Genomic DNA, 22,981 nt, shown 5'->3' with positions numbered 1-22,981 from the left:
TTTTTTCTCTATGTAAACATTAACTGATGGCCATTGCCTCTTAAATATTCATAATTAGCAGGGTAATCTATTACAGTCACATCCTTCCACTCCTTCCAGCTGAGTCATATGCTTACTAAGAGACCGATATCTGTTCTCAGTCTTACCTATTTGTTCTATCAGTTGAGTTATTGATAACTCATAGTTTATGATAACTCATAATTTAATTAAATGTGGCTAAAATAGGATGTGGGCTTCCAAGGAAGTATTAGTGGTAAAGAACCTGTCTATCAATGCAGGAGATGTAAGAGACACAGGTTCAATTCCTGGGATGGGAAGATCCCCTGGAGGAGGGCATGGCAACCCACTCCAGTATTCTTTCCCGGAGAATCCCCATGGATAGAGGAGCCTAGTAGGCTACGGTCCATAAGGTTGCAAAGAGTCAGACATGACTAAAACAACTTAGTATGTATGCACGCAAAACAGAACGTATTGCCTATACGAAAACTACCATGTGATCTTTGAATGAGCTCAATAAAAGTCACTAAAAACTGTGATAAAATTAGTTTAATCTTGGTAAATAAATACTATAAAGACGTAAAAGGATTTTATTTAAACTTGCTTCCCAAATTTTAAAAAATTGTCATCCCTTTTAAAGACACTAAAACTAAAAATGATCAATTATAGATTATTTATTGGAGAATGATTATATAGTATTCAGCATCCAAAGACCTTGACTCTGCATGCAAATATTTGTGAACTACTACACTTATCTGTTTTAAATTAAACTGCTGAAAGTACGTATTGTGCATTATTTATTAAATTTATGATTCCTTGAGGCTCATAGACAGTTTTCCATTAATTACATCTTCATGGAAGGAAAGGTCCTTTCCAGGTTCGCACCTGGAATTCATTCCTGAATGAATTCATTCAGGAATATAGAACTGACACTAAAACTTCCTGCTACTCTTGGAACTCTGTACTGAGTCCTAGACTCAGTGTCTGGCATCAGTTAGAGACTGAAATAAAGCACGACTTTAGAATCCCTAGTGCCTCTCTTCTGGTCCTCAGTCAGGCTTTCAGAAAGCTGCTTTAAATGCTAAAGGGTATGAATGCAATAGTATAAATTCCACTTTGATAATGAAGGCATAATGGCTGATCAGTTTAGTTTATCTTTAAAGCAAAACAAGAAATAATGAGCTCTCAAATGCTATCACTTAAGACTACTGTCTATGAGTTCTAGTACACTATTTTCAAAAAGCTTTATTCACTTTAACCTTGTTTTAAAGACAGTAGTCTACAGTGAAAAATTTTAACAACTAGAAATTCAGTTTATCCTAGTCATCCTCAATCTTGTCTCTGCAACCCCCTCCCAATCCCCCAGCTTGTAACAGTAAAACTCCAGGAATAGTTTGATGTGGTTTGTTTTCCATTCTGCTGTTCTTTTCAAGCTTGATGTGGATCAGGCTTATTTCATGGCTTGTCTACTAGATGACCATGTGACTATTGCTCAGACTGTGATTTTGAGAAAGCCACAGATTACAGCCATCTGAAATATTTTCCCAAATAACCTCCCGACAAGATTTTTCTAGGCCAGCACTCCTATGCTTACATTCAATCCTTTGAAAAAAAAAGGATGGGGAGTGGGTATTATTTGCATGAAGCCACTATATATATTTGAAATAAGAAAGACAAAGGCCTCCTTTAATTCTTCCCTGAAGTGTACAGTTAGCAGAGAAGAGTTTGCTAGAGCTTCTTAGATGAAAAGCATGGACTTGGCTCTGACTGAAAGGAAGAGATTCTGAGAGTTCAGATGTGGACATTTGCTTGAGAAAGAGCAGCACAGTTGGAATAATTCCTAGCTGGGATGCCATGATAAGAGAACACCTCAGCAAAAGCAACAAGGTGAAGGAGGCCGGTGTACATCTCACTGCTATTTAAGTAGACTAGTATTTCCCCAAAGCCTCTTATGGGCTTGGAAGCAACTCCTATCTGAAAAGTAGGTATATTGCAGTTAGGGATATGACTTCATCAAATCTATGATTTTGCTGTATACTCGTTTAGCAGCATCGAGGCCCCAGATGAAATCAAAGTGGTTCCAATCCGGCAATAGTTTGAAGTAACGGAGATTCCTGATTTGGGGGAGTATCCTGGCCACATCTCGGGGTGTGATAAGAATATCATTTCCACCTGCCCAAATAGCAGTAGGTACTTTCATGGCAGTCAGGTCATATAGTGGAGGATGACTCTACGGAAGACAGAGAAAGGACATTTCATGAGAGGAAGCTCCTCAGAGCAACAACTGACTTCAAATAAGTAGAGAGACTACTAGATGAGTATTTACAATGACCATAGGAAGACAGCATGCAATGGTCCCCATATTCAAGGAGTGTGAAGGAACAAGGCAAAATGGCTAAATAAATATTTGCATATAAACTGTGGAAAATTCTGAAAGAGATGGGAATACCAGACCACCTGATCTGCCTCTTGAGAAATTTGTATGCAGATCAGGAAGCAACAGTTAGAACTGGACATGGAACAACAGACTGGTTCCAAATAGGAAAAATAGTATGTCAAGGCTGTATATTGTCACCCTGTTTATTTAACTTATATGCAGTGTACATCATGAGAAATGCTGGACTGGAAGAAACACAAACTGGAATCAAGATTGCTGGGAGAAATATCAATAACCTCAGATATGCAGATGACACCACCCTTATGGCAGAAAGTGAAGAGGAACTCAAAAGCCTCTTGATGAAGGTGAAAGTGGAGAGTGAAAAAGTTGGCTTAAAGCTCAACATTCAGAAAATGAAGATCATGGCATCTGGTCCCATCACTTCATGGGGAATAGATGTGGAAACAGTGGAAACAGTGTCAGACTTTATTTTTCTGGGCTCCAAAATCACTACAGATGGTGACTGTAGCCATGAAATTAAAAGAGGCTTACTCCTTGGAAGGAAAGTTATGACCAATCTAGATAGCATATTCAAAAGCAGAGACATTACTTAGCCAACAGAGGTTCGTCTAGTCAAGGCTATGGTTTTTCCTGTGGTCATGTATGGATGTGAGAGTTGGACTGTGAAGAAGGCTGAGCGCCGAAGAATTGATGCTTTTGAACTGTGGTGTTGGAGAAGACTCTTGAGAGTCCCTTGGACTGCAAGGAGATCCAACCAGTCCATTCTGAAGGACATCAGCCCTGGGATTTCTTTGGAAGGAATGATCCTGAAGCTGAAACTCCAGTACTTTGGCCACCTCATGCGAAGAGTTGACTCACTGGAAAAGACTCTGATGCTGGGAGGGATTGGGGGCAGGAGGAGAAGGGGACGACAGAGGATGAGATGGCTGGATGGCATCACTGACTCGATGGACGTGAGTCTGAGTGAACTCTGGGAGTTGGTGATGGACAGGGAGGCCTGGCGTGCTGCGATTCATGGGGTTGCAAAGAGTCAGACACGACTGAGCAACTGATCTGATCTGATCTGATCTGATACAAAGGAGGGTATGTTAAATGCTACAAAACATTCCCCAAATATGATGGAAATGAAGACAAAGAAGAAATTATTTTCCACTGAGGTTTCATGTAAAGAGCAGTCATTTGAAGGGCTTCCCTGGTGCTTCAGATGGTAAAACGTCTGCCTGAAATGCAGGAGATCGGGATTTGATCCACGGGTCAGGAAGATCCCCTGGAGAAGAGCCTGGCTACGCACTCCAGTATTCTTGCCTGGAGAATCCCATGGACAAGGGAGACTAGTGGGCTACCATCCAAGGGGTTGCAAAGAGTTGGACACATCCGAGCAACTAACACTGTCATTTTCATTGAGGAAAGGTTGTATTTCAAAGATAAGGATGAAGGTGGGCAGGCAGATAGAGCATGTGTGCTGTGGTCAGGAATGGCAAGCTGCCCAGTGTACCCCAAAAGGAAACTATGTAAGGGAATACAGTAAGATATAAGACTGGAGACAGTCAAGGTCTAAATGCCAGGTTAAGGCAGTTGGGCATCCTTCAGAAGTTTTAGAGACAAGGCAGGGTCATTTCTCATAGCTCTGCCTAGTTTGTGGGATGACTTGAAGAAATTTGTTGGGAAGGGGTCCCGAAAAAATACAGGCAGGCAGTTTGGATTATCCTCAGAGCAGGATAACTGAAGCTGTTGTTCAGTCGCTAAATCATGTCTGATTCTGTGATGACATGGACTATAGCCCATCAGGCTCCTCTGTCCATGAGATTTCCCAGGCGAGATTACTGGAGTGGGTTGCCATTTCCTTCTCCGGGGATCTTCCTGACCCAGGGATCGAATCCACATCTCGGGCACTGGCAGTCCTATTCTTTGCCACTGAACCACCAGCGAAGCCCTCAGTTGAAGCTGTAGAGATGGCTAAACTATTCAAACACAAAGGGGAGAGATATGGGAAGAATTGTGGAGAATTCTGATAATTGAGAGCAGTGAGGGTTAGAGAGTAGCTAGTGAGAGGATAAAGAGAGCAATCAAAAAGGGAGGGAAAAAAAACAGAGTGTTACATTATGGAAATCCAAGTCTGGGTGGTAAGTTGCAAGGAGTCTATGGTAACTAACACTACAAGTGAGAACAGGCAATTATGTTTGGCAATTAAAAGCCACAAATGATCCCATGGACTGAGGCCTGCCAGGCTCCTCCATCCACGGGGTTTTCCAGGCAAGAATACTGGAATGAGTTGCCATTTCCTTCTCCAGGGGATCTTCCCCATCCAGGGATTTAACCCAGATGTTTCACATTGCAGGGAGACTCTTTATAGTCTGAGCCACCAGGGAAGGTACCTTAAATAGAACAGCTATAATAAAAGGATGAAGACTCAAACTACCTTTTCCAGTGTTCAGGAGTGAGTGGAGAAGTAGAGATACTTAACATATTTAGATATTAAAAAATGTTGATAAAAACAGAATGATGGAAGCATGGATTGATAGAATTGAAGGCTTGAGGGAAGGGTTTCTGTTTGTTTTTTTGTATGAAACAGGAGTTCATTTAAGATAGTAAGAGAAGCCAGTAAGAATAGATGAGAAGAGATGGGATTGAGGACACAAGACAGGATAACTTGGATAAGAGGACCATCATATTCTGAGAGTGAAAGGAAAGACAGAATCAAAAAGACAGAGAGATTTTAAGGTGGATTAGAGGGAAGTTAAGAAATTTCATTCATAGAACAAATGATTATCAAGGGACTATTGAGTGCCAGCTACTCTACCAGCTGGCACAATACTGAACAAAACAGAAGAAAATTCCTACCCTCATAAGGCTTATATAAGTTAATCTTTTTATTCTCAAGAAAACATAAAATGGACACAGAGGTTGTGTTGGGAACTTATGAAGAGGACACACTGTTGAGAACGGAATTAAAATTGACTTCCAGTCCAGGTTCGATGCACGATACTGGATGCTTGGGGCTGGTGCACTGGGACGACCCAGAGGGATGGTATGGGGAGGGAGAAGGGAGGAGGGTTCAGGATGGGGAACACATGTATACCTGTGGTGGATTCATTTCGATATTTGGCAAAACTAATACAATATTGTAAAGTTTAAAAATAAAATAAAATAAAAACTGACTTCCAATGATACAAAATTGCAAGCAAATAAAATAGAATTGGCCTGGAGTAGGGTAGGCCCAGCTAGCTTAACTGTAAATTCTGAGAACATTTACACTCTCAATTTTCACATCATATACTTCAATATTAAATCTTTTGGGTCAGTTTTGCCTCAATAAAGCTGTAAAAAGAGAACTTGATAATAATGGTTTTATGTGTATGTGATTTTTTGGTCTTATTTTCTTGTAAATATAAACAATATATAAATATAACATGTTCATGAAAAACAATGAAAGAGAACAAAAGTGTGTGAAATCCAAAATAAGAGCCTCCTTTTACTCCTTTATGTGCATCCACTTCACCTTTTCTTTCTTCCTTTTCTTGAGAGTTATCACTTTAACATGTGCTGTTTATTTTTTGGCCTTTTTCTAAGCATTTGCAAATATATGCATCTGTGAATTTATATTGTCTGAGAAACAGGAGAAAACTTTTGTGGGTAATGAAAATGTTCAATATTTTGCTTGTGATATGGTTACATGAATGGATATATTCGTTGAAACACTGAGTTGAGCATATAAAATCAGTGACTTATACTGTATGTAAATCACATCTTAATCATGCTAATAAAAAATAATATAATTATATACCACACTCATTGTCTTAGAAGCTAGCAGATTCATTTCCCTAACAATTCAATCTGTTACTGAGAAATTGAGGGCTTCCCTGGTGGCTCAGCAGTAAAGGATCCGCTTGACAATACAGGAGACATGGGTTCGATCCCTGGGTGGAAAAGATCCCGAGAGAAGGAAGTGGCAACCCACTCCAATATTCTTGCCTGGGAAATTCCATGGGCAGAGGAGCCTGGCAGGCTAATGTCCATGGCATTACAAAACAGTTGGACATGACCTATTGACTAAACAACAACTGAGAAATTGACTGGTCTGATCGACTCATTTGAGGCCCAGAAACAATTTAATTGACCTATGTTTGTACCCATAGCTTTAAGCATGCCAGTTTGGGAAAATAAAGGAAAAATTTAATTTAACATTTTTAGTTCATACTGAGAAACCCAGCTTCTGACTTAGAAAAAAAAATGGAAGCTTGGCAACAGCGTTGATTAAAAGCATTGGATGGCTAAATGAATACATAAATTTTGGTATGGAAAGTTAGAGGGAAAAAGATGCCTTAAGACTCCACTCCTTACAAGTGGATAATTCTCTTAACTTCTATGTGCAATTTTATTTTTTTCTGTTGGTATCAAGAAGTATGTATTCAGTTACTATATAAATTTTATCATACAATTTTAATTATTATGCAGCCATTAAAATTATATTAAAAATGTCTCTTGCAACATTAGTTATGTTTTGCTATGACTATAAGTAAAAAATAAGATTGAAAGTTGTGGAAAAGCAGTGATGTTGTGATTGGAAGAAATGTAACAAAATATTGATCTATCTAGTTATCTCTGGGTGGAGGGATTATAAACAGTTTAATTTCCTTAGTATATACTTCTTTTATTTTTAGATTTTTTGAAATAAATAAATATTTAAAATACACTATGAGAAATCTCTGTATACCAATGTGAATGTGACCAAGTGCCAGCTAGGATTCTTTTTACTGTCAAATAATTTATCATTATAATTTTTCAAAGCCAGCCTTCTAGGGTTGCTCTGAGTAACTCACCTGATTGTAGTGACGCCTGTTTTCAGCTTCACTTCCCCAGTCATAAGCTCTGAATTCATCAGAATGATAAAGCTGGAATGAAATGTTTTATAGAAAAGTAGTGTTGAGAATAAGAATTACGATTGTTAATAGCAAATCTTAGAAAAATATACTGTATGCTGGGAAGAAAATAAGGCTTCTGCATCACCGGAGGATATAAATAAATTTTGTCAGTGTGCAAAACAAGATCAAGAGAAAGGCAGGCCATGAATTCCTTGGTTTGAAGGAAAAGCTAGTGAGAACCCGAGACTCACTGAGGGAAATCAAACGGCAGGTATTTCTCTCTGGGGAAGGCTCAGTTCTTCTGAGGTTCTCCAAGTTTGTTTAGTTTCAGCTCAGAGCCTACTTTACAAGCTCGTATTGAAAATGGGATTCATTTATGTGACTGACTTGGTCTGCACATACCTTGTTCTTTCTCTTAAAATCCGGGGAAATGCAACTATAAAGATGCAGAAAAAGGTTAAATGGAAGCTAGCTGCCAAGCTTCTTAGAACAGACATGCTAACTCTGTCCTTTCAAATATAAAGAAAATAAGGGGAATGGTTTTCCGTGACAAAGACACTACCTGTTTTAAATGCAGGATGTTCTGTATTGATGATCCAGTGGGAGCATGGGACATATACACATCCATTCGGCTCTGAAGATAAAACAAAACAAAACATATTAAAGCAATGACCACCCAATGAAAAAACTGTGCCTTTAAGAAGCAGAGAATAATTATGCTAAGAATGAATAAACAAATATTGCAGTAGAATGGCAAGGCAGAATCCATTCCATTCCATTCCACGCTGTTTTATATGTTTCAAGTGGTGCATTTTATTTGAGGCTAACGTGATCCAACAAGACAGGGCACAAAGAACAAGTTTAAAGCCTCTTTCCTAGGATTTTATTTTATTTTTTAATGCACTGTATTATAAAATCAAGCTGACTATAGTAAGTGGTGGCTAATTCCAAACATGTGAAACTGCTACCTATTGTTGGACAACTATTAGCTTAAATTTGACCAGAGATGAAAGGATGAAGCTGCCTATTCTCTTCTCCAGTCTTCACACTGAATATCTAATCTTCTAGGCAGAGAAAATCTCTGCCTTTAAAATGAATTAAGAACACTGCATTAATTTATGTAATATGATAGATGCATCAAAATGAAACAAAGGGAACTTCCTTGGTGGCTAAGTGGTAAAGAACCCACCCGCCAATGCAGAAGACACAGGTTTGATCCCGGATCTGGGAAGATTCCACATATCGTGGAGCAACTAAGCCCATGGGCCACAACTATTGAGCCTGTGCTCTAGAGCCCAGGAACCACACTACTAAAGCCAGCATGCCTGGAACCTGTTCTCCAGAACAAGAGAAGCCACTGCAATGAGAAGCCCACGCACCTCAACTAGAGAGTAACCCCCACTCCCTGCAACCAGAGAAAGCCTGCACAGCAACAAAGACCCAGCACAGCCAAAAATAAATGAATAAAAAACAAAAAGAAGAACCAAAGGAAAGCTGGAATTTCTAAAAGCATCAAACGGCCCTCGAATCATTATACATACCATATTCATGTTTTTCTTGTTGGATCCTGCCCATAAAGACATAAATTCTCTACATATCACCCATAATATTTTATTGTTGCAGATTTTGATAGAAGGTGACTTCCCTATACTTTCTTCTAAAAAGAAACCTTTGGTACCAAACAACTTCTGTAAAAAATAAAAAATAATTATTCTTTCAAGAATCATTTTCAGACTTCTTGACATTCCCTTCACCCCGGAATGAGAATTCTTAGGAATCTATTTATATTCATTTATTTTTTTCCTGTTTTGCTCAAGGAGACCAAGTTATTTTGGAAAAGTAACTATTTATAAATCAATCTTTACCTAGGGAATATCATCAAACATAATTTACAAGGAGATGGTAGCAATGATCTTCAGCCCCAGATTAGCTAATTTATCCATTATGAAAGCTCCCCTGACATCAGTCCAATCAGGGATTACCTATATTTCTCATTAACTGGCAAAAGAAGTAGAACAGTTTCTCCTTTAAGGTCAAACATTGCCTTGATTAGGAAAGAAAAGCAGGGTTTTACCCATGTGCACATCACCTTTCTGATAGTGTACCAGAGTGCATGACTTTCATGCTAAAAAGTAGAGGAAAGTGTACTGAAGGGAGGGTGCCATTGGATAGAAGAAAATGATGTCATGGGCAACAGCTTGATTAAAACTTCTAGAGTTTATAAAAGCAAGCTTGGGTGGGGATCTCCGATGGAATGACTGGAGCTTCTAGGGGCAACAGATATTATGGAGGGGTAGGAGTAGAGAATGGGACTTAAATTGGCAGAAAGTTTGACAATAGGGAATTAGAAACTGAGATAAATTAGGGGAAATACCTACCTCAGACCTGACCTATGTAGGCAAAGCAATACATATGCAAAACAGGTATACTTAGTGATACATGTGTCTATCTCTGGATTTACTTTAACTAGTTTGCCTGCTTGGAGAAGGCAATGGCAACCCACTCCAGTACTCATGCCTGGAAAATCCCATGGATGGAGGAGCCTGGCAGGCTGCAGTCCATGGGGTCGCTAAGAGTGGGGCATGACTGAGCGACTTCACTTTCATTTTTCACTTTCATGCATTGGAGAGGGAAATGGCAACCCACTCCAGTGTTCTTGCCTGGAGAATCCCAGGGACCGGGGAGCCTGGTGGGCTGCTGTCTATGGGGTCGCACAGCGTCGGACACAACTGACGTGATTTAGCAGCAGCAGTTTGCCTGCTTAACTCTGCCCCAATGTAGAAAACATCCCAAATTAATGGATGCCAACACATTTTGAAATAGAACTATCAATCACACAAAAGGGAAGTTACATTGTGGTTTAGTCACTAAGTCGTGTCTGACTCTTGCGACCCCATGGACTGTAGCCCACCAGACTCCTCTGTCCATGGCATTTTCCAGGCAAGAATACTGGAGTGGATTGCCATTTCCTTCTCCAGGGGATTTTCCCAACCCAGGAATCTAACCTAGGTCTCCTGCATTGCAGGCAGATTCTTTACCAACTGAGCTATGAGGGAAGCATTGTATTCAGTCATTCAGTTGTGTCCCACTCTTTGCAAATCCATAGATTGTAGCTCTCTAGGCTCCCCTGTCCATGAAATTTTCCCAGCAAGAATACTGGAGTGAACTGCCATTTCCTCCTTCAGGGGATCTTCCTGACCCAGGGATTGAACCCATATCTCTGCATCTCCTGCATTAGCAGGTGGATTCTTTATCACTGAGCCACCTGGGAATCCCTAAGTTTATTGTTGCTGTTGTTCAGTTGCCCAGTCGTGTCTGACTCTTTGAGATCCCATGGACTGCAGTACACTAGGCCTCCCTGTCCCTCACCATCTCCCGAAGTTTGCTCAAATTCATGTCCATTGCATCGGTTCATGTCCATTCAGCCATTTCATTCTCTGACACCCTCTTCTCCTTCTTCTCTCAATCTTTCCCAGTATCAGGGACTTCTCCAGTGAGTTGACTGTTCACATCAGATGACCAGAATACTGGAGCTAGAGCTTTAGCATCAGTACTTCCAACAAATATTCAGGGTTGACTTCCCTTAAGATTGACTGGTTTGATCTCCTTGGTGTCCAAGGGACTTTCAGGAGTCTTCTCCAGCACCACAGTTCAAAGGTATCAATTCTTTGGCTCTCTGACGTTTTTACAGTTCAGCTGTCACAACTGCACATGACCATTGGGAAGACCATAGCTTGACTATACGGATCTTTGTTGGAAGAGTGATGTCTCTGTTTTTCAACACATGTGTAGGTTTGTCACAACTTTCCTGCCAAGAAGCAATCACTTTCTGATTTCATGGCTGCAGTCACCATCTGTAGTGATTTTAGAGCCCAAGAAGGGGAAATCTGTCACTACTTCCACCTTCCCCCCCTTCTGTTTGCCATGAAGTGATGGGACTGGATGCCATGATCTTAGGTTTTTTAATATTAGTTTCAAGCCATCTTTTTCACTCTCCCTCTTCACTCTCATCAAGAGGCTCTTTAGTTCCTCTTCACTTTCTGCTATTAGAGTGGCAGTATTTGAATATCTGAGGTTGTTGATGTTTTTCCTGTATATCTTGATTCTAGCCCGGCATTTCTTATGATATGCTCAGTGTATAGGTTAAACAGAGTGACAACAGGCAGCCTTGTCATACTGCTTTCTCAATCTTGAATCAATCAGCTGTTCTATACAGGGTTCCAACTTTTGCTTCTCAACCCACAGACAGCTTTCTCAGAAGACAGGTAAGATGGTTTGGTATTCCCATCTCGTTAAGAGCTTTCCACAGTTTGTTATGACCACAGAGTCAAAGGCTTTAGCATAGTTGATGAAACAGACATAGACCTTTTTTTTGGAATTCCCTTGCTTTCTCTACGATCCAGCAAATGCTGGCAATTTGATTTCTGGTTTCTTTTCGTTTCTAAACCCAGCTTGGACATTTGAAAGTTCTTGGCTCACATAATGCTGAAGCCTAGCATGCAATATTTTAAGCATGACCTTACTAGCATGGGAAATAAGTACAATTTTCCAATGGTTAGCACATTCTTTAGTACTACTCTTCTTGGGGATCGAAATGAGGACTGACCTTTTCCAGTCCTGTGGCCACTGCTGGGTCATCCAGATTTGCTGACATATTGAGTGCAACACCTTGATGGCATTATCCTTTAAGGTTTTGATTAGTTCTATTGGAATTCCATTGCATCCATTAGCTTTATTAACATCAGTGATTCCTAAAGCCCACTTAACTTCACACTCCAGAATGTCTGGCTCTGGGTGAATGACCATGTCATTGTACTAACCCAGTTCATTAAGATCTTTGTTGTACAGTTCTTCCATGTTTTATTTCTATCTCTTCTTAATTTCTTCAATGTCTGCTAGGTCTCTACTGCTTCTCTCCTTTACTGTACCCATCTTTGGGTGAAATGTTCCCTTGATATCTCCAATTTCCTGAAGAGATCTCTAGTCTTTCCCCACAAAATATGATCCACTGGAGGAGGGAATGTCAAATCACTCCAGTATACTTGCAGTGAGAACCTCATGAACTGTATAAAAGAACAAAAAGATACGATACTGAAAACAGTATTGCATAGGAACCTGGAGTGTTAGAGCAATGAATTAAGGAAAATTGGACATGGTCAAGCAGGAGATGGTAAGAATAAACATAAACATCTTAAGAATCAGTGAACTAAAATGAACGGGAATGGGTGAATTTAATTCAAATGACCCTGACATCTACTATTATGGGCAAGAATCCCACAGAAGAAATGGAGTAGTCCTCATAATCAACAAGAGTCCAAAATGCAGTACTTGGGTGCAACCACAAAAGTGACAGAATGATCTCGGTTCGTTTCCAAGGCAAACCATTCAACATCACAGTAATTCAAATCTATGCCTCTATCACCTGAAGATGGTAGAGAAGCTGAAGTTGATCAGCTGAAGCTGAAGACCTAGCAGACCTCCTAGAACTAAGTTTATTAAACAATACCAAAAACCTACTATCAAATCAATCATTAGGGCTCATGAAAGTTCTTCCTTGTGTTAACTCACAAATCCTTTTTTTTTTTTTCCCATTCCTACCTCTCCACCACAAACCAGGATCTCATCTTAAAAATGAATTATTGATATCCTGACTTGTCTCTTTGATCTCATTTTGGCCACAACTTATTTTATCCTTCAATTCACATTTAAGGGGCAATCTTGATAAAATACTAGTCAGTGAGCTTTTTAGAGAAACAAAAAGCAAACAGAGAAAAACTTTTAATGGATAAAATCTTAAATTCACAATTGACCATCAAACCAGTTTTCCAACCAATGGAAAATAACCAATAAATAGTTGAATGAATAATTCAGCTGTAAAACCTTTAGGCTTTGGCATTTTCACTTTAGTAAATTGAAGCAAGCTCCCATATGGAAAGGGGTATATTATTCCAACTTATCTAACATCAAAGTCAAGGACATCAGTGATCAAATCAAAAAATGTCTTCCATTTGAGCACTGTGAATTCATTGACATGCCCAGTGGAACAAGAACAGAACAAGGAAATTGCCATAGCAGTCAGCTCAGCTAGAAATTCTGAGTTATACTCAGGTCTGTTAATAACTGAGTATAGTGAGTTATATATGAGAGCTGTAGATGCTGTGACGTAGACACACACACACACACACACACACACACACACACACACACAGCACCTGCCCCCAGAGTCTGGGATCTACAGATTTCAAAATGTCCTACTTTCGTTTCATAGATTTTCAAATAATAAGGGTCTATCATCCAAAAGGAGATCCTCATATACACTGTGGCAAAAGGAAGAACTTACCTTGATTGCAGAACTCGGAAGTTGGAAAAATCTGGTAAAAATGCCCGTGGGATATTTGAAAGAGACCACAGGACCCAAGGCAAAATTCATTTTGATTCTTTGTGCCAGTTCAGGCATGGTGGCAAAGGCTACAAACCCTAAGAAAACATGAGATAAGACAACCGCATTAAATTTAGGAGTAGTGATGTAATGTTTCTACTAACAAAAGTGAAGCTCTCCTTTTTCATTTTATTCTTCTACTGCAGCAATTGGGGGGGATGAATTGGGCAACTCTTCTGAGTTATTCTGCAAAGTTAATCTATTTTCAACCCTGTCTACTCTCAAATCTCCATTTCTTTCTTATTCTGGACATTTAACTTGGTTGGGGAAAGTTAGGGATAAATTGCTGAAGCAACTCCTGCCAAGTACACTGAGCATGCCCTCAACCCCCACCAAGCAGGGGCTAAGCGCTGGCAGTATTCTCACTCTACTCCAACTTGGAGATGACAGAGTCACGGAACCTCTAGAAATAAATGATCAGTTTGTAGGAGGTAAATCAATCAGCTCTTTATGCATCACCATATAGCTATTCTGGAGGAGGAAATGGCAACCCACTCCAGTATTCTTGCTGGGAAGATCTCATGGACAGAGGAGCCTGGCAGGCTGTAGTTTGTGGGGTTACAAAGAGTTGGACGTGACTGAGCACACACACACAGCTATTCCACGGTTTTTCTTTCTCAGAGTGGAACGAGATTGCATTGCTCCCAGTGCTTCATTGCATACTTACCAAACCTCCAGAATCTTCTCTGCTTCCAAAAGGTCCACCATGGTCCCAGGAAGGACCAAGTGTCTGCATTTATAAAACAATAGCATTGCATTTGTATCTAGCAATATGAGGGTGAAGGTGGTGGGGCTCAGGCCCACACAGGAAAGTCTATGTGGAGGTTCTCTTTGTTTTGATTCCCTGTTGTGCTTTCCTGGGCCCCCCTCCATTGTGTGTGTGTGTGTTTACGTGCACGCAAAACCATAGCAGAAGTTTTTTTTTTTTTCTGAATTTCTTGTTGAAATATTGAAACTGTCTTAACCAGAAAAGGAGCTGGCTGGGCACTGATACAAAAACTGAAACAGGCATAATAGCTCTCCCCAGAAGATGTCTAGAAACGTGCAGAGGTAAGTTTTTGATGGTCATACTGGCTGAAGAGTCCTACTCCACGCTGTATTTAATGGGCTGGGCCTGACTTGTTAAAAGTCTTGTGAAGAATCGTTCCTTCCCACATAACAGAAATTTCTCTGCTCAGGATGCAAATCATGCTCACTGAAAAATGTCATGCTTGAAATGCAATGCAGAGCCCTGATAATCAAATTGACTATTTTCCCTGCCAATCAGGTAATGAGAGCACATCTGAGTCTTACCTACTTTTCTAGTCACACTCAAATCATCTTTCTCCATACAATCTCTCCACAGCACCCGAGAACCCCATCAGTGAAGTCAAGATTACCTGGTGTGAATTTTGGGTGCCATCTCTAATGTGTTAAGAGACCTTGAAGGAGCCAGTTAATTTCTTTGAACTTCTGTTTTTTCTATGAGATGGGAATAATAGTGGTAGGCTTGTTCTAAAGCTTAGAGAGGGATATTGTAGTAAAGGTCCTGAATGAAAAGCCCTAAACATAGAAAATGCTTCTGTTAGCAATTATGGTATGATTATTTTCCTGTTAGTGGCAGGTTTTTTTTTTTGTTGTTGGGGGATAGGGTCCTCTTACTAGTTCTTTGATACTCCTTTAGTATATTCTCTCTAATGCTCATATGCTGCAAGCTAAGTTGCTTCAGTTGTGTCTGATTCTTTGCAACCCTATGGACAGTAGCCGGCCAGGATCCTCCGTCCATGGGTCTCCGGGCAGGACTATTGGAGTGGGTTGTAATACCCTTCTCCAGGGGATCTTCCCGATCCAGGGATCAAACCCAGGTCTCTCATGTCTCCTGCACTGGCAGGTGGGTTCTTTACCTCTAGCGCCCCCTGGGAAACAATGCTCACAGCCTCACAGCTCTCCTAAATTTGTAAGCTGCCTATCAGTATAAATAGGCTTCCCTGGTGGCTCAGCTGGTGAAGAATCCTGCAATGCGGAAGACCTGGGTGTGATCCCTGGGTCGGGAAGATCCCCAGAAGAAGGGAAAAAGGCTACCCACTCCAGTATTCTGGCCTGGAGAACTGTATACCCCATGTATAGACATGTATACTCCATTGTATAGTCCACGGAGTCACAAAGAGTCACACATGACTGAGCAACTTTCATTTTTACTCTATCAGTATAAAGCACTGGTAAATACATGTTTGTTCTTGATGATAATAGTGGTAATGTAGGATTATTTATTATCTCTCACACAGTTTCACCCAAACTAAGAGTACATTTTCCTTTAACCCAGTCTCTTAAAATTAGAAATTTTAGTGGAAGATTGATAACAAATTCATATTTTTAGTAGTATAGGGTTTTTAAATTTTTATTTGGAGCTAGATTATTGATTTCTTTTTTGAAAAAATTTGGGAAACCATTAAGAAGTATACATTCAAAGTACATTTCTTGGACTTTTAAAAAACTTTCTATACAGTGCTTATAGTTAACTGTATGCTAAGTCACTTCAGTCGTGTCCAACTCTTTGTGACCCTATGGACTGTAGCCCTCCAGGCTCTTCTGTTCATGGGATTTTCCAGGCAAGAATACTGGAGTGGGTTGCCATTTTCTCCTCCAGGGGCTCTTCCTGAGCTAGGGATCAAACCCGTGTCTTTTATGTCTCCTGCATTGGCAGGCGGGTTCTTTACCCCTTGTGCCACCCATGAATCATACACTGAATGTATATGCCCAATTTACTTATTATAGTAAGTTTTTGCATTCTGATTCACAAAGAAAACATTACTATATCTTTTAACATTTGTTCAAATATGAATATAATCCCTCTTTTTTATTTTTTAATAGTCCATGTGGGTTGTGAGGAAGGTATGATTGATGTATATTTAACATTCTTCAAGGATATTTCATGCAATTTGGCTTTACTTTTTCAGCCTGGAGGAGATCTGGAGACTCAGTCTTCGGAAATATTTCTTTGGAATTCCTGGCAAATTACATCACCATTACAACTGTGCTGCAGTGACTGGAAATGGATGAAAGATTCTTCCTACAAACTCACAGTCTCTGGAATTCAGGTTTACAGCCACTAGAATTACATTCCCACCGCAGGACATATAATTAAGGACACTGTAAATGTAGAACAGTGACTGTTCCTGATTCCAAGGTGAACCCTTGCATGGCTCTGACCCTTGTAAAAATGTTGACCCTTGTAAACATACCTATTGTAGTACCAAGTGAATATCCAACGAAATACAACTTCTGCTGACCAGTTTTATTTACAATGAAGTCTATTATTCCAGGGAGATCATATTTGGCCATTTCATGAAAGCTAAAGAATAAAACAGAACCTTATAAATATTTGCAGCTAAGTTCAAAACAGAGCACTTGCTCATTTATTTTTTATACACAGAATTTTGTGCTGTCCACTTACTTGGTTTGTGTTTCATTATTTATCCAGTTACATGTAGGCTATTGTGGTTTTTGTTTGCTACGCTTATATGTGTTACTTTCTAATAGCAGGAATGATTTCAAGGCTTGTGTATACTACATTTTCTGAAATTCAGTCTTGACATTCTTCCTCTTCACTCCCTTCTCTTGCATTTCTTTTGCTGCCCTTTACCTAATCTGGTTTGCACACCTCTCTCTCAGTCTCTCCCAGGGAACTTCAAGATGCTTAGGGCCATTTAACACCCAGATTTCAAAATGGAAGTAATTGTAAATCATGATTGTATCATGTACTAGCTGAGTAGTTTTCCGTAAGTTACTTAAATGCTCTGAGCTTAAGTGTCATCATCTGTAAAATAAGCATGGCAGTGCTATATGGCAGGGGAGCTTTGGGGGCTGGATAGTATTAAAGGAATGACTCTAGCAGCAATTAGACATTCAATCAGACATTGCTATTATTATTTCTGTCCATATATGGTTATATTCAATATATAGCAAAATCCTGTAGTACTGGTTCAGCCAACATTAATACAAATGTTGAGAGAACAAAAAATGCTTACATAATATATGGTTGAGTTAGGTACTTCACAAACTAAGGACCTGCTTATTAAAAGAACATGAGAGGAAATATAGATTGATACTTTCCAGTATAAGAGAATCATTGTGATGCCTTACAGTAAACAAGCTGCAAGTTCCCAACCAAGGACCAGCTACATGAAGTATTTCGTGATGCTTCCCCCTGGGCAAAAGCTTTCACCATAACAATCTGGCCTATTCTTCCTTTCCTTCCAACTTGTCAGTAGGTACAGAAATAAGGTATGGAATATTTCATTAATATGGTTCTGTTCTAGCAGCAGGCTTCAAACAACCAGGGAGTTTAAGCCTGAGAAAGGATACTGCAGGCATCAGCCTCTTCTCTGATGACAGCAGAAAACACTTTCATTAAAGCAAACAGTCAGCATGTCAAAAGATTCTTTCCTATTGCCTAATAACAAGGTTGTAAAGATCTCATATTAGAGTTTTCCTGAAAATGGTATTCTATACATTCTCAACCACAGTTCCTGTAGGTATAATATAGTACTGATATACATCATCTTTACAAAACTAATTGACAGTCCAAGAGAAAAAAAATTGTAATAGCATCACTAGGATAAAAATATAAGCTTCGTGAAGGTGGAGGCTGGTTTACTCTTGAATGCTCAGGGACTAGAACAGTACATAGAATATGCACTCAGTAAATATTGGCTGCATGAGTGCATACTTTGTTCCAGAAATTTTCTAAGCTGTCGTTCGAGGCATACTTTGTATTGGATAGGAACGTATGTTAAAATGACCTTGTTGAAATGATAATTCACTTGTCTAAGAATCAGTGTAAATCAGAGCGTCCTGCTGTTTCTTTCCTTTGAGCTGTTAGTAGAGACTGCAAGGAGCTGTGTGACTCCAAGTATCATACATTATTATTAATACCGTCCACACTATTATATTTAAAGGACTTGTCTCAAATTGTGTTCATGGTCTTTCTTAGATATAGTTTACCTAAAGGCCCAGAATTTCTCTTCGTTCACTGAGAGTGTTTTGTGTCTTCTTGACCAAGTGTTCCCCCGACTGTTCCCCATCCATACATCATAACCAGCATCAGCTAGAAGGAATCCAAGGCTGCCGTTGGCAAAATTCTCAAGCCAGGAGGTATTGTCTGAAAACAGGGCATGCTGTAGATATACAACTGGTCGGGCACCTAGAGGGAGGCAAGAAGGCAGAGAGAGAAATTTATAACAACTAAAGCGTCTCAGAAACATAAGAATCACACGCGCACACACACACACACACACACCCCCCACTGGAAAAAACCAAAACCAAAAAAAGACACATAATAAATATATTTTAATTCCCAATCTTGTCCAAATTCTATCCTCCCTTCTTTTTTTTTTTTTTAAACGAGAGGGAGAGAGAAAGTGAACATCAGGCTTCAAGGCCCAGGAGGTGCATATGTGCTAATCTCCTTCCAACCCATCTCGGAGGAAACACAGCTAAATGGGAAATGTCTATTTCCAAATGTCTCCGGTAATACTGAGCAGGAGCACCCACCGGGTTAGAAACTTTGCTGCTGCTGCTGCTAAGTCACGTCAGTCGTGTCTGACTCTGTGCGACACCATAGACGGCAGCCCACCAGGCTTCCCCGTCCCTGGGATTCTCCAGGCAAGAACACTGGAGTGGGTTGCCATTTCCTTTTCCAATGCATGAAAGTGAAAAGTGAAAGTGAAGTTGCTCAGTCGTGTTCAACTCTTAGTGACCCCATGGACTGCAGCCTACCAGGCTCTCCATCCATGGGATTTTCCAGGCAAGAGTACTGGAGTGGGGTGCCATTGCCTTCTCCTCTATCCTCCCTTCTTAAGCAAAGTCTTTCCTATAAATGTTTGTCCTTTTATACTTCATAGTGGCTCCCCCCAACTCTTCATCATGCTTGGTGTTGCAAGATTTAGCAAAAACAAAAATAAAGATAAACAAAAAGACCCAAGATGCCCTGTTAAATTTACATTTCATATTAATAATGAACAAGCTTTTTAATATCAGAGAAGGCAATGGCACCCCACTCCAGTACTCTTGCCTGGAAAATCCCATAGATGAAGGAGCCTGGTAGGCTGCAGTCCATAGGGTTGCTAAGAGTTGGACACGACTGAGCGACTTCCCTTTCACTTTTCACTTTCATGCATTGGAGAAGGAAATGGCAACCCACTCCAGTGTTCTTGCCTAGAGAATCCCAGGGACGGGGGAGCCTGGTGGGCTGCCACCTATGGGGTCGCACAGAGTCGGACATGACTGAAGCGACTTAGCAGCAGCAGCTTTTTAATATAGGAGAAGGCAATGGCAACCCACTCCAGTACTCTTGCCTGGAAAATCCCATGGACGGAGGAGCCTGGTAGGCTGCAGTCCATGTGGTCACTAGGAGTTGGACACGACTGAGCGACTTCACTTTCACTTTTCACTTTCATGCATTGGAGGAGGAAATGGCAACCCACTCCAGTGTTCTTGCCTGGAGAATCCCAGGGACGGGGGAACCTGGTAGGCTACCATCTATGGGGTCGCATAGAGTTGGACACGACTGAAGTGACTTAGCATCAGCAGCAGCAGCTTTTTAATATATCATAAAATGAGGCATATGAAAAACTCATTTGCTCTTTATCTGAAATTCAACTTTAACTGGGCATCTCATATTTTATATAGTAATCCTACCCATGTCACACTCCCATTTTTTCATTTTGAAACTCTTGAATTCTTAAGCAACATGATTTTAGCTGCCTCTGAATGTGGATGGGAGATGAGATAATGCAGAGCGATCACAGTAAATGATTTGGTAAATAAAGACCACTGAGCCTTTGCAGATACTTTGCTTACTCTTCTCTCTCCCTTCTCGGAAGATTTGTGGTTACATTTCCCTCATAGTTCAAAAGGATACATAGCAGTACTGTTTGCAATAGCCAGGACATGGAAGGAACCTAAATGTTCGTCAATAGAGGAATGGATAAAGAAAATGTGGTACATGTATGTAATGGAATACATCTCAGCCATGAAAAGGAATGAAATTGGGTCATTTGTAGAGATATGAATGGACCTACAGAGTGGCATACAGAGTGAAGTAAGTCAGAAAAAGTAAAACAAATATCTTATATTAGCACATATATATGGAATCTAGAAAAGTGGTATAGATGATCTTATTTACAAAGCAGAAATAGAGACACAGATGTAGAGAACAAATACATGGATATCTAGGGAGAAAGGGGGTTGTGTGGGAGAAATTGGGAGATTGGGATTGACGCATATACACAATCTCTTTCCAAAAATGAGGAAATCCACTTTATGGGAATACAGCAATTTCTCACGTGAAATATAAGCAATGAGTTGACATAAGGTAGGCTCCACCTCCACATTGACTCCCTAAGAAGCAAGTCTGGCAGCAGTCAACTAGATCAGTCTTGCCATTTGTAATTTTCAGTTCTTCCCTGCCTTCAGAGAATTGGAATACAATGAGACTTCCTGTTAACTGTATAAAAATGAATCCAAAATTCAAACCAATTTTGATAAATCAGTCACTATCTTAATGAACAGCCAGTAACTTCTCCTGTACTAAATTTTAGTCATGTGCAATTCTCCTTCTCAAGATAGACATGTCTTGTACCTGTGATCTTGGTGTCTTTTCGCCCATGGGGAATCCGATTGACGCTGAGTATGTACCCGTCTTGAGTGGTTACTTCATACTCCTCACTGGGGTAGCCATTATAGGTGATGATTTCACTCTGCTCAGTAAAAATAGAAGCATTAGCTACACATTTTCTCTAAAGGTTATCAAAAGGAGCCAGAACAGAGCAGCTAGTGTGTGCTTATTAGGGTAAATTATTTGAAATCTGCAGCCCCAGGTAACAGTGAGATTAATTTACTACATAAAGTCATAATTAAAAAAATAAGTAGACTATTAGAAAGTGTCTGCTAGTGGTGAATGCTTTGGGGGATTTGGAGATAATATCTACCTTTGACCCGTTCTTCTGACAAAACTATATTCTCAAGTCAGTTGTCTCTTTTAAAGTACATATAGACATATTTTAATTGAAATGTAGTTAATTTACAAATTTGTGTTAGTTTCTGGTGTATAGCAAACCAATTCAGTTTTATACACATATACACAATATATATGTATTATATATATTCTTTTTCATATTCTTTTCCATTACGGTTTATTATAGGATATTGAATATAGTTCCCTGTGCTAGGCAGGAGACGATAGGACCTTGTTGTTTATCCATTCTATACATAATAGTTTGCACTTGCTAATCCCAAACCCTCCCCGTCCCCCTTCCTTTGTAACCACAAATCTGTTCTCTGTGAGTCTGCTCCCGTTTCGTTAGTTAGTTCAGTCACTCAGTTGTGTCCAACTCTTGATAAGTTCATTTGTATCATATTTCAGATTTCATATGTCAGTGACTTCATATGCTATTTGTCTTTCTCTTTCTGACTTACATGGTATGATAATCTCTAGGCCCATCAATATAACTGCAAATGGCATTATTCTTTTTACAGCTGAGTAAAGTTCCATTGTGTATACACAGAATGTAGGTATTACATCTTTCTGAAGTTTTTATTTTATACTGGGGTATAGTTGATTAACAATGTCGTTTTAGTTTTAGGGCTACAGCAAAGTGACTCACACACACACACACATATATATAAAACAATTGATGTTTATATATACAAATGTCAACTGTGAGACTGCACTTGGTTCAAAGGAATAAAACCACGGTCCAGTAGAGGGCAGTCACATATATTGTCCAGAGGGCTTAAAATCTGTGTTTGCTCAGTTGCCAGTCATGTCTAACTCTTTGAGACCCCATGGACTGTAGCTCTCCTGGCTCCTCTGCCCATGGAATTCTCCAGGCAAGAATACTGGAGTGGGCAGTCATTCCCTTCTCCAGGATCTTCCCTACCCAGGGATCAAACTCAGGTCTCCTACACTGCAGGCATTCTTTACTGTCTGAGCCACCAGAAAATCTCTAAAAATCACTTATGTTTAGTCTATATCAGATATTTTCTGCTATAACAGGAACTTCAATAATCTTACAACCTATTAATTTGCTTTACTTGATGTTCTTTGGAATTCTCCATCACTTACAGTACTCATCCACACTTCAGGATTTGCTTCTTTTTCCAAATTGAAGAATCCAGCAGCATTTAGAGTTCCACAAATCAAATAGGCTGTTGTTAGAAACAGCCACATGGTGGGAATGCCTGATAGAAAACATTTAATAACCACAAGTTGTTATATGTCAAAAGTGATTAATGAAATGAAAT

General features: G+C 39.8%; 1 protein-coding gene across 1 annotated transcript; it reads right to left on the bottom strand.

Annotated features, from left to right (window-relative positions):
• Positions 1-690: 690 nt before the first annotated feature.
• Positions 691-22,907, bottom strand: LIPN (lipase family member N). The gene is made up of 9 exons (XM_070780395.1): positions 22,803-22,907; positions 21,318-21,435; positions 18,680-18,878; positions 16,918-17,027; positions 13,598-13,734; positions 8,799-8,945; positions 7,820-7,891; positions 7,216-7,287; positions 691-2,227 (listed from the first exon to the last, which is right to left on the bottom strand). The coding sequence occupies exons 1-9, from the start codon at positions 22,905-22,907 to the stop codon at positions 1,994-1,996; spliced, it is 1,194 nt and encodes a 397-aa protein (XP_070636496.1). The 3' UTR covers positions 691-1,993.
• Positions 22,908-22,981: the final 74 nt, after the last annotated feature.

The sequence above is a fragment of the Bos indicus genome, chromosome 26 (genome assembly GCF_029378745.1).
Source record: "Bos indicus isolate NIAB-ARS_2022 breed Sahiwal x Tharparkar chromosome 26, NIAB-ARS_B.indTharparkar_mat_pri_1.0, whole genome shotgun sequence".
NCBI classification, from domain to species: Eukaryota; Metazoa; Chordata; class Mammalia; order Artiodactyla; family Bovidae; genus Bos; species Bos indicus.
This window is presented reverse-complemented; position numbering and strand designations above follow the sequence as displayed.